Below are 14278 nucleotides of genomic sequence, written 5' to 3' on the forward strand. Positions count from 1 at the left end.
TGGCTTGGCCAATTGGATGATAATCTACAGGATATTGTTGGTCGTTGCATAAAATTAGCTATTATATTTCATGAGTCCCAGCATTTTAAGAAGATTACCCAATCATAAAAGAAAAACAAAACAACAAAAAAGAACTATCATGAAGAAAACTCATACACAGCTAGGAAGGAATGAATGCAGCATTATTTATAAGTAGAACATCAGAAACAGTATGAATATCCAGCAGTAGGGATATGGATAAATTAACTGTGATATATCTATAGTAAGTGATATATATATACTAGATTAAAAATGAGTTAAGTCCATATGTACTAATATAGACTTTTCCCCAAGATTCTTTTTTTAATAAGGCAAGTTTTAAAGCAAAATGTTAAGAATGATGCCACTTATTTAAAAAAAAAATCCCTACACTCAAAATGGTTCTATATCTTTTCTATAGATACATGTCTATGTATGCAAACGCATACTAAAAATTATATGGATATATAACTGAAAAGATAAGAAAGGTGCTTATAGGTTTTGTGTTTCTTTTTTTATTTCAAAATATTATAGGGGTAACAACTGTTTTTATTATCATGGGTAAATTGTATAATGCTGAGGTCAGGGCTTTTAGTGTGCCCTTCACCAGAGTAGTGTACATTGTGCCCAATAGGTTAGTTTTTCTTCCTCACCCCAACTGGCATAGTTTTAAATGTTGGCGAAAGGGATATTTTCTTATCTGAAAAGTTAAATTTTTGAGGGGATAATATTTATGTATTACTTATGTTATTACAAGCTAAACAATAAACTAAAAGACTGAGTAATGTCTTTCAAAGCAAGCAGATAATTCCAACTCAGCACTATGAAGTCACAATGGACTCCATTCGGGAAAGAGGATGGAATATCCATTTTATACTCTTCCTAGCAGACTACAGAAGCCCTTTGAGATTAGTGGGAAAGTTACAAGACAGTAACAGTTTGGAAAAGCCAGTGAATCAAATGCAAAACATTTTTTCAAATGGTGCCATGTCTCATGATACATAACTTCTGTGAAAACTTTCTCACTCTGGTTTTCTAAAATCTGACTCCACAAAAACTTCACATAACACAGGTTTCACTCTATCAGCTTCAAGAGTTTGCACTGGTATTTGAAGATCTTTAACTTGCTTATCCATTCAAAATGCTGTCCAGTATTATTTTCAGTCCAGAAGAGAAAGTGACATCTCCAACTTTAAATATAACTTGCATTTCAAACATATCAACAGATTCAGGCTTGATTCTTAAAATTTGGTTTTCTTTTCATTTGAATTACTTAAAACCATCTACCTTCTATGATCTTTTAACTTCTGGTAAATAAATTCTTCTTTTTTCTAAATAATTTGGTGCTAAAACCCAGTAAATCACCCAGATAGCCCTCATGTCCCTTAGCATCAAGGTTTCATACCACTCCCAATTCCACGGGTGCTCATGGGGTAATTATCTGCTCGGAGCCAGCCGTCTTCTAACAGAGAAGGAAATACGTGGTGTGATTCCACTTCTTTATAAGCTACTTTTCCTGACCATAATGCACTCATACGGATTTCCTTTACTACTCCTCTCTGGAGTCGTTTGTTTAGACAAAAACATCACAAATAAATCTGACTTTATGTGATGATCCTTTTTAACTGTTGTTCTCAGTATGTTCTTTCAAGGCCAAGCACAGTTGGCATATTTTCCATTTAGCCTACCCTCATCCTCATGACTGAAATTACTCAGTCCTGCTTCATATTCACACTGTGTTTCTACAAATTAGGTAGCACTTACCACTCTGTGCCTTAGATGTATAGGCCCTCACTGACCACATCAACCTGTGTGGTCCCTCTCATCATCCTGTGTGTAATTCTTGCAAAGATGCATGATAGCCAAAAAGCTAAACCTTTCAAGATAGCAGGAGGCCACTCTTTCGTTAAGGATTTACATATGGCTGAATTCCTGTTCCAGAATCCACAAACACTCTGCCCAATTATTTAGATACTTATATCTGTGTTCATTAAATATGAAATGTATGATTTCAAATCCAAAGTTTAGTTTATTTTATCTCAAACCAGAAGCAGTACAAGTAATCAAAGTATGAGCCTAAACTACATTACACAGTTCTGCCATCTTAATGGTAGCTTGTTTATGCCAGCAGCGAAGAAACCGGGAGAGCAAGTGCTGATGAAATCATGAAAGGCGTTTTCTTCAGCTTGTTGAGAATTGGATATTTTTACTTGCAAGAAGTGCTCTGAAGCCTGGAAGAAGTGGTAGTCAGTTGGTGCAAGGTCTGGTGAATACGATGGATGATGAAGAGTTTCCAAGTTCAGCTTCTGTAGTTTGAGCAGCCATTTTTTGCAACACCTGGTCTTGCAAGAAGATTGGCCTGTCTCTACTGACCAATCTTGGCGCTTAATCACAAGCATCCTCATCATTCCATCCAGCTGGTTGCAGTAGACATCCGCTGTAATCAATTGACCAGGTGTCATGAGGCTGTAGTGGATAATACCAGCGCTGGACCACCAAACAGATACCATTAGCTTTTTTTGATGAATATTCAGTTTGGCACTGTGTTTTGGCACTTCATCTTTATCCAACCATTGTACCAAATGCTTGCAATTGTCAAAAAGAATCCATTTTCATCACATGTGACAATACAGTGTAGAAATGGTTCAGCTTTAAGTCACGACAGTAAAGAAAGGCAAGATTCAAGACAATTTCTCCGCTGTTGCTCATTTAATTCCTGAAGAACACATCTCTCCAGCTTCTTTACCTTGCCCATTTATTTCAAATGGTCAATATTGCTGGAATAGTAATGTCAAACCTTGCTACTAATTCACACATAGGCTAAGATGCATTCATTTCCACTACAGCTTTCAGCTCATCATTATCCAAGTTGGTCTCAGGTTGCCCACGGGGCTCATTTTCAAGGTTAAAAACACTAGAATGGAACTTCTCAAATCATTAATGTACTGTGCATTTATTAGCCACGTCCTTCCCATTTTGTTGATATTTCAAGCTGTCTGTGCTGCATTGGTTCCACAATGGAACTCATATTTGAAAAAAAAAACAAAAGACTACTTTTTGACCTATCCAGGACTTCACAAAAATTGCTCTAAAAAATGTGAAAGATAATCACAAGGCAAAACATGAGTTTGAAATAATGAGGATGTATCTTCACAATAATAAAATAGAAGTGTCCAAGTGAAAGGTCAGAGATATCAACTGTCATTCTTAGTACCTAAGAAAATAAGACATTCCATACTTAATAACCTAATAGATCACATCCGATTCATCCTTGGGCCTCTTACTGTATACAACCAGCATCTTTGAATGTGGTTACATGTTTAGTTAATTCAATTAAGACTATCTTCTCCTTTATCATTTATTGTTAAAGCATAACAGCATCTTTCAATGTGGTCAAATAGGTGTTTACCTAATTCAATTTAGACTATCTTTTCCTTTATTGTTTATTTTGAAGCAGTGTGATAGAACGTAGAAATATATATAGATGTATAGAAAACATATGTGTGTGTATATATATACATATATATATATATATATATATATATCCTCAAAGTTGGAAAAACTTTTTACTGTGCTGTTCTCCACATACCTTCCAGATTCTCTTTTTCTATATCACGTCCCAATATCTCAAATGAATTATCTAATATTACTGTCTCCAATTCATAGCTAATAGCTTGCTACCTATTCGCCACACTCTACAAACTACTGTCAAAACTACTGTCTTGACTGCCATGCATGATCTGATCACAAACCAAAGAATTTTCTCCTTGTATTTTATTTTTTAGTATCTATAAAATTTAACATTGATGGCAGAAGAGTCTACATATAAGAGTTGAAGTTATTCAACACTAGACAAATTACAAATGGCTAGAGCAAGGTATGGCCTAAGCAGTCTGGGCTTAAATGCCAGAAAGCACTTAGCCACTACTATATTGCTCCCTGAAGCTCATCATACATCAGCTTTTGAATAGTTCATTGATTAACTTATTTGATGGTTTTGGAGCCCATGGGAGGAGGAACTTCCAAACTTTCAGAAAAATATCTGATACATCAAGGCTTGCTATAGTAAGACAGTGAGGTAGTGCGACCTATCATTAAGAGCTTGGCTCCAGAATCAGAACTCTTGGATTCAAACCCTATCCCATATGGCCCTGGACAATTTATTTGATTTCTCTATTCTTTACTTTCTTCAGCTGTAGAGTGGGAATAAAAAGATAACTGTTTATAGGGTACTATGATAACAAAATGAGATACTGAATGTAGAATATTTAAAAATTTCCTAACATATATAAAAAGCATTTGATGACTGTTAGCTCTCCTTCCTATTATTATTATACTATGGCAGTGTCTTGAGTCACAGAAGACAATAAAAAGGTACATGCTGGATAATGAATTTGGACTTTGCATCCAGACTGTGAGCTGTAAATACCATCTCTCCTTAAAAGTAACCAAGACTCCTTAGAGAAATGGCTGATTCCAGCATAAACAGGAAATGCACAAGATGATCCTGGGATGTGGTGTCATTTCTAAGACCAGGAAAGCTATCAAAAACCTATGGCTAATGACAAATGGAGATAGGAGTCACCTGGAAGAGCTTCCAACTGGTCAAAGATGCAACAATATGAACATTAGAAGAATTATGATGGCAATGAATTAAAACATCATAAATATATGTAAAAATCATAGTTATGTAATTTCATAATGATACTCTCCAAAAACAACCACCACCACAATTCTGAGCCACCTATAAAGGTTGCTAAGGCATCCGTTTATTATTTTAAAAATGTACAAATAAAGGCAAAAACTCAAACATTTGTTAAGTATTTGTTGGTGATAACAGAAAGGTCCCTGTATAGAAAAACTATAGCTAAAAAGTGAAAAAGTAAAAATTGGAGAACCACCTTTTGGCAACCCTTATTGAAATAATAGATCTCAGTAATAAACCTTAATGAACAACAGAATAGTGAAAAGCTAACAACGAACTTTATGATAGGTGGATCAGGATGATGGTTCCCAAACCACTGATTGATAGTAACATTGCTAAGAGTGAAACTGATAATCATGTTCCTGTGATGGTGATATAATAGAAATACACAGGACCACCCATACAGCCCTTTTACCAAAAAATTAAACCTGAAATCTGAGTCTCTATATCAAAATATTAGTCTACAAGAAATATGGGCAATCATTCTAAAATACAATAAGGATACAATTAGCCAAAATCAAAATATGGGAAGTCACAGGTAAAGTGACCCAATTTATTCCACAAATAAATGACATAAAAAGTAAGAGGGGATAATGTTATAGATTAAAGGAGACAATGAGGTAAGTGAGCAAATGGCAATTGTGGACGTTGGATCCTGATATGTAAAGCTATAAGAAAGATATATTTGAGATAATCAGAAAAACTTTTAAGAAATCATTATTTTATGGATGAGATAATGATATGTGGTTAGTTTTTTTAAATGTCATTATCTTTGAGAGAGGCAAAATGAAGTATTTATGGATTTGACTGGGTCCTCAAACCGCAGCCACATGCGGCCCACCGATGACATTTATCAGGCCTGCCAGGTGTTTTTGCCCCCACTGTCTGTCCTGCTTAGCAGCCGACTTGTCCCGGGCCCACAGTGCGCATGTGTGGAATGTGCGCTGCACTCTCCAATGGCCCCCCAACTGTCTGAGGGACAGTGAACTGGCCCCCTGTTTAAAAAGTTTGGGGACCTCTGGATTAAGTGGTATGCTGAGATCTGCTTTAAAATACTCTAGCAAAATAATAAAAGGAAGGAGGTGCCTTCCACGTCCAGGAAGAGAGGCAGATGGGAGGGGGCCCAAAGGAACTGGATGTGGCTACCCGTAGGTACCAGGAGGCATCCTGGTGGTGATGAGATGTTCCATATCTTGACTGAATCAATGTCAGTATCCTGTCTATGATATTGTACTATAACAATGTGTGATATTACCACGAGGGGAAACTTTGTAAACTGCACAAGGAATTCCTCTGTATTATTTCTTATAGCGGCACATGGATCTCAAAATAAAAGGTTTAATTAATAAAAAGAAAATATAGTGTGGCAGAGAATAGATAAAACAAAAATGGCAGAAAAGCTGATGATTACAGAATTCATTATAATCCTTTGTCTTTCTTCATTTGCTTGAAAATTTCCATAACAAAAAAGTTTAAGGTTTAGAAAAGTAAACTTAACAATTTCCCTGCAAAGAAGCATCTCTCTTCTGATATTCCTAACTGGTCTGTCTCCAGACTTGCAAAATCCCATACCAACAAGTCATCCTACACACTCTTGCTAGTTGTTTCCTTCTAACACACTACTTTTTAGTCTACCACTCCTTTGCTTAAAAGGAAACCCACTACCTCAGGATAAAGGTCACATGTATCAAAAACCTCTCGGCTGTCTGCCCTGAGCAACCATATGTTCCTCTCCTACATGCCCTTTACATAAACCTTGCCCATCAGTCAAACTAGTTGCACGGCCTCATGAACACAATTTTGGACACAGTACCCTTGCTCTGTGTGCTAGTCTCCTGTCAGCTACTCTCTCTTCTCCACTGATCTAAATCCGATCTTTAAAAAAAAATAGAACAAAACCTACCACCTTCATGGAGCTCCCTCTTAAGATCTCTCTTTATGATAACTACAGGGTTCTTCAGGGCAAACATCACGTATTTTATCACAATGCCTAGTAGCCTTCCTGATACAATCTAGGTTTCAACTCAAAGGTAACACAACTCAAAGGTTGTGTTAACTGAATGAATATTTAATATAAAGCCTTGGAGAGATTACTGAATTTTAGTAAAATATTTAAAAAGTAAAAATGCTAAAGAGATTTAAAAATAAAAATTATAATTCAGTACACTTGAATTTCATACAGCAGTACTATGTTTAATTTGCTTTGTTACCTTGGGCAACTCACTCAACATATCGTGGCATTGGGTTTGAAAATATAAAATGAAATAAGGACTAGCCTCCCCACTTTTTAACCTGTGGATACTGTACTTGCCCCAGAAGAAATAACCCAAGGGCTTCCATAGATTATAACTTGGAAAGTTTATTCCTAAGTATTACTCGTCAGCAGAGGCTAAATTTCACATGAAACACACGAAGCAAAACAGTATCCCTGATCCACCATTTTTTAAATAAAACTGAGTCAATGAGAATGAATTGCACGATGACTTTGGAGACCACAGGAAGTAGGACCACCTTATCTTTTAAAGATATTACATTTGGTAAGTCTTCCTAAAGTACATATACCCTGGGGAGATACAAACTCTGTCCCTGTACCATAAAAAAATCTGCCAAATTAACTCAGAGCCAACTCTCAAGGATGGACAGCACAAAGGCAGAAGCATTTTGAATCAAAGATTATGACTTTGTTGAGAAACCCCCAAGGTTTCCCTAAATATTGAAGTAGAGACTCATTAGGACAGGAAGTACATTGAGGAGAATGCAGAATGAGATTAGGTATTAAGAAAACAAACCCTACTTGGCCTTTAGAAAAGAGTGTTGCTCCCTAAGCAGGTCTTGCGTATTTAGGAAGGTCATGCCCACTTCAGGTTGGACGTGGCAGTAATCGTAACTAAACCACGAAGCCTGCAGAGTCTGCCCTCACACTGAGTCCCTGGGAATGCCCAGGCTGGAAGAAAAGAGAGTTGCATAAGCATCAGCTGTCCCCACCACTAGTGCTCAGTAAAACATGGGAAATCTCCTTTCAAAGGGAATTATCTTAGCACATTCATGAGGAGGCCACATTCCTGTTCTAGAACTTTGATTTCCTTAGGATAGGGAGGTCAGTTCCATGAGAGAGCCTAATGTAGTAAAGGGATGGATAGGCCACACAAGGCCTTGGGGATGAGTGAAAAGAGGTCATAGGAACCCAAAGACTAGTCAGGGGGAGAAAAGCAAGAAGCAGCAGTTAATTTTTTCCTGCACTGGCCTAGCAGCACCAGGGTCCTGGCAGTTACCTGAGGTTTCTTCACCTTAATGATCCAGGTGGGCGGGACAATAACAGCAGCATGAGCCCCCAGGGAGCAGGGTTCTTCGATGTGATGCAGCATGAAGCAGGTCACCTTATTGTGAAACTGAAGAGAAAAACAGGCCAGTAAACAATTCTGGGCAAAGAGTAATGCTGCAGCAAGAAGGAGTAAATACACATGCACACACACATGCATGTACAAACACACACATGCATGCACACATGCACGAACCGGTACACACCAAGGACACATGCTTTTCTTATCACCACCCAACCAGCTCCAGGATCTTAGAAACCAGATCCCAAATTTATTCCAGTTTATGAGCTAATAACAATTGATAACAAAAAAAATCAATCTAACAGGATGAAGCCTGCTAAAACTTTCTAATCCTTTAATGGGATATTTACATAAAAGTGTTAGAGTCTTGGAGGATTCTATTCATCCTAACTTGGCACACAATTTTGTTCCCCTTAACTCTCCCTGGTCCCTTAACTTGGTTGATTTGGGACAATGTCGAGAAGGAAATAAAGACAAAGCAGAAAGGCAATTCCTACCATCTGCCTCTCCTTTTTCTATCATAGATATAAATCCTCCCAGGTCGTCTTTCCAGTTCAGAGAAGCCAGGAAAGAAGCACAATGTCTCTTCTAGAAAGTTGTTAATCCCAGAGGTAACAAAGTACAAAGAGATTGCTTCTGTTGGGTTTGTCTGGGGCCACTAAAAAAATACAATGGCCCTATTACTCTTGGCAAGTCTAAAGTGATTTTTGTTTTTGAAAGGAAGGAAGTAAAAGTAGACTAATCATCAGAACAATACTGCAGTATTAGGGACTTAACGCTATACTCCAACTGTGACACTCAGACTGGTGATCTTAGGCCAGTCATATTTTCATCTTTTCTGTGACTACAAAGTGATAGTGATGCACAGTGACATTTATTTTCTAAATAAACATAAAGTCAACATTATGCAATAATTATGGGCCTTAAAATTTAATCATGGTGATATTTAAAAATTTAACCTCAAATTCTACTTGGTCACTTAATGTGACCATATAATTTATCATATTAACTGGAACAATTTTAAAAGTGAAAAGGATCACTGGTAATAATCATGTTGGAACAACAGACATAAATTAAGACTGTCTTAGAAAAATTGGCAAATACAGCCACCCTAATTATATTACATAACAACAGAGAGATTTTGTTTCATCTCTATCTTCAAGATTTGATCTGATTCACTATCTAATTTTCAGTCAATTAAATATAATATTAATTGATAAAATAATAATTTTCTCTGCCACCAATAATTTGTGATCTGCAAACAAATAAATATAACAGAGGGATGTTATTTGAATATCTTCTTTAAAAACTGATTTTTTTTTTTTGGTAATTCAAATAAACTCTCAAATGCATGACCATTGCATTTCTAAAATGGTAGGGATCTCGGAGACTGGCTATGTTGACTCTCAATTTATACGTGAGTCATCTCCAATCCAGAGAGTCAGAGATAAATTGAAGATTGCACAGCTTTTAAATGGTGGAGTCAGGATCTGAACCCAGGAAGTCTGACTCCTGAACCCAGTGTTCTTCCTCCTGCATCATCAAGGGTCACTTATTTATCTGCTTGTTTGATATCAAATATCCTAGAAGGGACTGACCTGTACTGTTAAAATATATCCCCACTATAATCTGTGTTCAAACGTTTTGTATTTATAGTCCCTGCAAAATCACCTTCTATACTGTGGGAAACTCAAAGATATGTGGAATTGACCAAAGCTCTCTCACAATGGTCAAGTGAAAGTTCAGCCTTTGTAACGATTCAGTTGGACTACAGATTAATGAAAAGAGCACACACATGTGCGTTGTAAAAAGGGATTTGATTTCCAAATTAATTGATCTTGGACAAACCAGCTCACCACAGCCTGGTAGCTACACAGGGCAGGAGCAGACGCAGCCCATGTGACCACATCGCTGTCTGGGAGGCTGTCCCACCAGTGGGGTCTCACCAGAACAGGGGAACCCGCAGCACAGACAGCATTAGGGACACCTGGACACGGGATCTGCTTCTTCCTCCCCGCATGGAGATAACTGCCTTTGATGATACAGAGTTTCATTCAAGAACTAGTATGGCCTTATACTTGTAAACATGTTCTCGCACAGATGTGGAACGATTATTTGTGTTACAACTAACTGCAAGGAGATGGAAACACCAAGAATAAAAAATGCACAGGATGATGATGCAGCAACACGGAGCTTTCCAGACCACTGAGTTCCTCCCCAGGGACAGCAGGTTCTCCTGACACGTGGGGGCCTGGGAAAAGTATGCTAGAGAGATTATTAGGTTGAACTATATGGGATTGCCAAAATTCAAGTGGTTTTGACCCATGAAAAATGTCAACTTCACATTTCAACTAAATGCATCTGTTCCAGTCCCAAGGCCTGGATGACTAGTCCAATCTGATGTGTGTAGAGGATGAGGTTTCCTGCAAACTCTTTACCTAGCTGAAACACATAGCTTTCTTTGCAGGTCCCCTGTGCAATGAAGGGACTATATATCCCAACTCATATAGTCACTGGAAGGAGTAGGTAGATAAAGAAATTAGAGTAGGGGTCAGCAAACTTTTTCTATAAAGGCCCAGAGAATAAATATTTTAGGCTTGTGGGCCCCTCCATCTGTTTTGCAATTACTCAGCTCTGACATTGTAGCATGAAAGTAGTTGTAGACAATACACAAATGCAAAAAGGGCTACTAACAATACATCAATAACTGAGCATGGCTATGTTCTAACAAAACTTCATTTACAAAATTAAATGGCGGCCAGACTTGGCCGATGGGCCATAGTTTACCAACCCCTGAGTTAGACTATACATTGTCTGGTAGAAGAAAGAACAGATACATAGGCAAACAAATAAGTAAATGTAGCATCTAGTAGGGACAGAGTAATTAGGTGCTAAAAAAAAAAAAAAAGAGTGAAGAAAAGGTAGACAAAAGAGAAGAAAAGTAAATGGGAAATTACCATCAGATCCTAATGAATATATATTTCTTAAATGTGAGAAATAGCTACATTTTAATGAGCATACAGACAAATGTAAAGACATACAGACCTGAAAAAGGATACAGGGACTACTCTCCTCATCCTAACACTTAGCCCCATTAAAAAAAAGTTACCCACATCAAAACAAGAAGGACCATGACGCCTGTACACCAGTGTTACAGGGATCTCTCATGTCGCATGTTGTGTTGTCCCTAATGTTGTACCTTTCTACCATAAGATGAATTCTCAATGATCTAGTGGACTGAGATAAAATGTGGTCTAGGAGTGAGAAGCCCTCAATTCTAGTCCCAGTATTAGAGCCAGAGGAGGATTTTCCAGTCTCTGCCCCAGGCTTCAATGTATATAAAATGTAGGTGTGAATTTATTTTTATAGTTTCTCCCAACTCATATATGCTATTATTCTTTCTTCCTCCAAGGGTCCTATATGAGAAAAGTAATACATTAAATTAAGATAACCTTCGCCTACAGACGGGAATTCAAGCAATGTCATAAGTGTATTTTAATAAAACATGAGCCCATGTTGCTTTATTTCACCCCAAACTTACTGCCTGCTTGCACCAGGAACAGCTGATAGCCACGATCTCTTTACTGTGGAAGGAGAACTTTTGCTGGAAGCCCTGGGATATTAGGACAAGAGACAGAGAATATAAAATCACCTCAATCACAGCACACATTTCCCCTCCTGAAGTTCAATGAAGTGAATAAGGCCAGAATTGTCACCCATCACTAGGAGTAACTGGAAGTGCAAATGCCACATTGAGCACTACACTTGCCATTTTCTATTTTCTATTCCTGAAGCATCCAGAGTGTGAGAGAGGAGGCACTGGTATTTTGTAGACCGCTAACTATTCAAAGTCAGCCACACAAAAAGAGCTTTTTAAAAAAAATGTAGTTCTGATATGTTTTTATTATACGCAAAGGAAAAGCCAATATTGGTTTGCATGGTCCTGTATAACAATAATCATCTATCTGAGAGGCTCTATACAACGTTAGCATCTGAGGATGCAGAATAAAAGAAATGAAATATCAGAGAGACAGTACATAGAAGTCAGGGTCTGGGAGAAACTCGAGAGTGTAATAGTAAGTTCAAACACTTTTATCATCCCCTTGGGATGTCAGCACTCAAAACAAGTAGCTTTTAATTTTTATTCTGCACCAGCAAGCAGCAATGAGATCAATGAAATATCAAATACAGTGGGTCCTCTTAAATGAACAAACAGAACTACTTTCCCATCAAGAATGGAAGAGGTGCTTTTTGGCTGCTGCTGTCCCTAAATAATTATCAGAGAAAATACGCAGTATTACTCAAAGAAATTTTTTAGCTTTCCCAAAGCTCTTTCATTTCCCTCTGCCTATGAAATCTAAACCTAAACAAACAAATTCAAAGCAATGACACCCCCCCCAAAAAAAATGTCAAAACAGGGCTTTTGTAAGATGATAAAAAGAAAAGAGAAAGATGTGATGGGCAGGAAAACTATTCAAAGCACTGGCTGAGTGTCTTACTTAATATATACACAGGTAATTTTAAGTTATAAATCAATCAACACATTCTTAAATGGTGCGCCAGTGGCATTTTAGAGTGCCCATAATCCCTGCCTATCTGCAGCCCTTTATATACTATCGAGCATTTCCTAATACACCATCCCAGTTCTCTTCTACTTCCCCATGCTCCTCCTTGTGGACATCAGACTGGGACTGATTTTAGTGCTCTGCGCTATGGAATTTCTGCTCTAATCCTTCTCTTTTCCCCCAATTTCAGATATCACTACCAGAGACATGATCTCTTCTTAACTCTCTTGGATTTGGAAAAATGCCTCCATCAATACTCTTTTCTCAACAACCTAATATTTTCACTCCCTGTGCAGAAAAGTTAAGATAGCAAGCTTGAGATGCTTATCCTTAGGAAGCTTGCTTGCAAGGTTGGCCCTGGATTGGCATCTGGAAACTTGGGATTTCAGGAGGGTTTATCCAATTCCAAGAGCAGTTAAGAGTGGCTCGCTGGGTCTAAACTGCACACACCATGTGGTTTATGCTGAACACCTGCTTTCCTTCTGGGAGCCCAGAATTTTGGTATGTGCTATGTGCAAGAGGGTGCTTATGTGAACAGTTCTCAACAAAAACCCTGGGCATTGAGTCTCTAATGAGACTGGGAGACAACATTCCACACGCGTTTCATTGCTAGAGGAATTAATTGCACCCTGCATGGACTCCACGGGGAGAGACTCTTAGAAGCTTGTGCCTGGTTTCCTCCAGATTTTGCCCCACGCACCTTTCCCTTTGCTGACTTTACTTTGCATCCTTGTGTTGTAAAACCATAGATGTAAGTACTGCATGCTGAGTCCTGTAGGTCCTAGGGAATCACTGAACCAGGGGTAGTCTTGGGGACACTGACACACTCCTCTCCTCCCAGACAGTGAATCTTGCTGTGCCTCCTTCTGCCAAAGAGAGTATCTTTTCCCCCAAAAAGGGCCACTTCTGAGACACACATGGACTGAAGTGCTGGGTCACAGTCCCCGGCAACAGTTGCAACCGCCTAACAGGAATACCTTACAGAGAGGATGCAAAGGCTAGTGGGCCAACACATTAGGTGTGCAGGAATTTTCAAAGATGATGTCAAATGACTCAGTGTGAGATAAGATGGCACCACAAGTGCAGAAATGACTTCGCATTGCAACCACTTGAAAATTTCCTCATCCCTCAAGCCAATAGTGAGGGAGAAAAAATGGAGATGGATAAAACTTTCTTTTTAGAGCTTTAGCAACACTTTGTGGCTCCTTTGTGAGGAGAGAGACAAGAAGCTAAGGGCAGATGTGCAGAAGCTTGAAGGGGAGGACCTAAGTACACTGAATTCTCCCACCCAGACCCCATCCAGCCCCGTGTCATGTTCCACTGCACTTTACCCTTGGATTTCTGCCCCCTTTTTTGACTTGTCTCTCTATGGACAGTCTGTTTCTCCTTCTATTCTTCATTCTACCCTGGGCTCCGCCACCAGTGTGGTGCCTCCACTTCTATGTTTCTCTGTTTTTATGTTTCTACCTCCAGTCTAAAATACTTAATTGACACGTCTTTCCTTACAGATTAATAGAATAAACTCTTCATGTAGGCATTGAGAGCCATCCATAATCTTCCCACCAATTTTCCTACCTCTCTCCCAGTCCTTTCTATTATAAATTCCTATCTTTGTCTATGTGTTTCCCATGACATGCTTTACTCTTTTA

The 14278-nt window shown here is 38.4% G+C and overlaps 1 protein-coding gene across 1 annotated transcript in view; it reads right to left on the minus strand.

Annotated features, from left to right (window-relative positions):
* The window catches only part of DGKI (diacylglycerol kinase iota), a 409987-nt gene that overhangs the window by 201587 nt on the left and 194122 nt on the right, over nucleotides 1-14278 (minus strand). The window contains 2 exon segments of the mRNA XM_020289707.2: nucleotides 7996-8112; nucleotides 11606-11677. Of these exon segments, the coding sequence (XP_020145296.2) occupies nucleotides 7996-8112; nucleotides 11606-11677 (189 nt within the window).

The sequence above is a fragment of the Microcebus murinus genome, chromosome 9, assembly GCF_040939455.1.
Source record: "Microcebus murinus isolate Inina chromosome 9, M.murinus_Inina_mat1.0, whole genome shotgun sequence".
Taxonomy (NCBI): Eukaryota; Metazoa; Chordata; class Mammalia; order Primates; family Cheirogaleidae; genus Microcebus; species Microcebus murinus.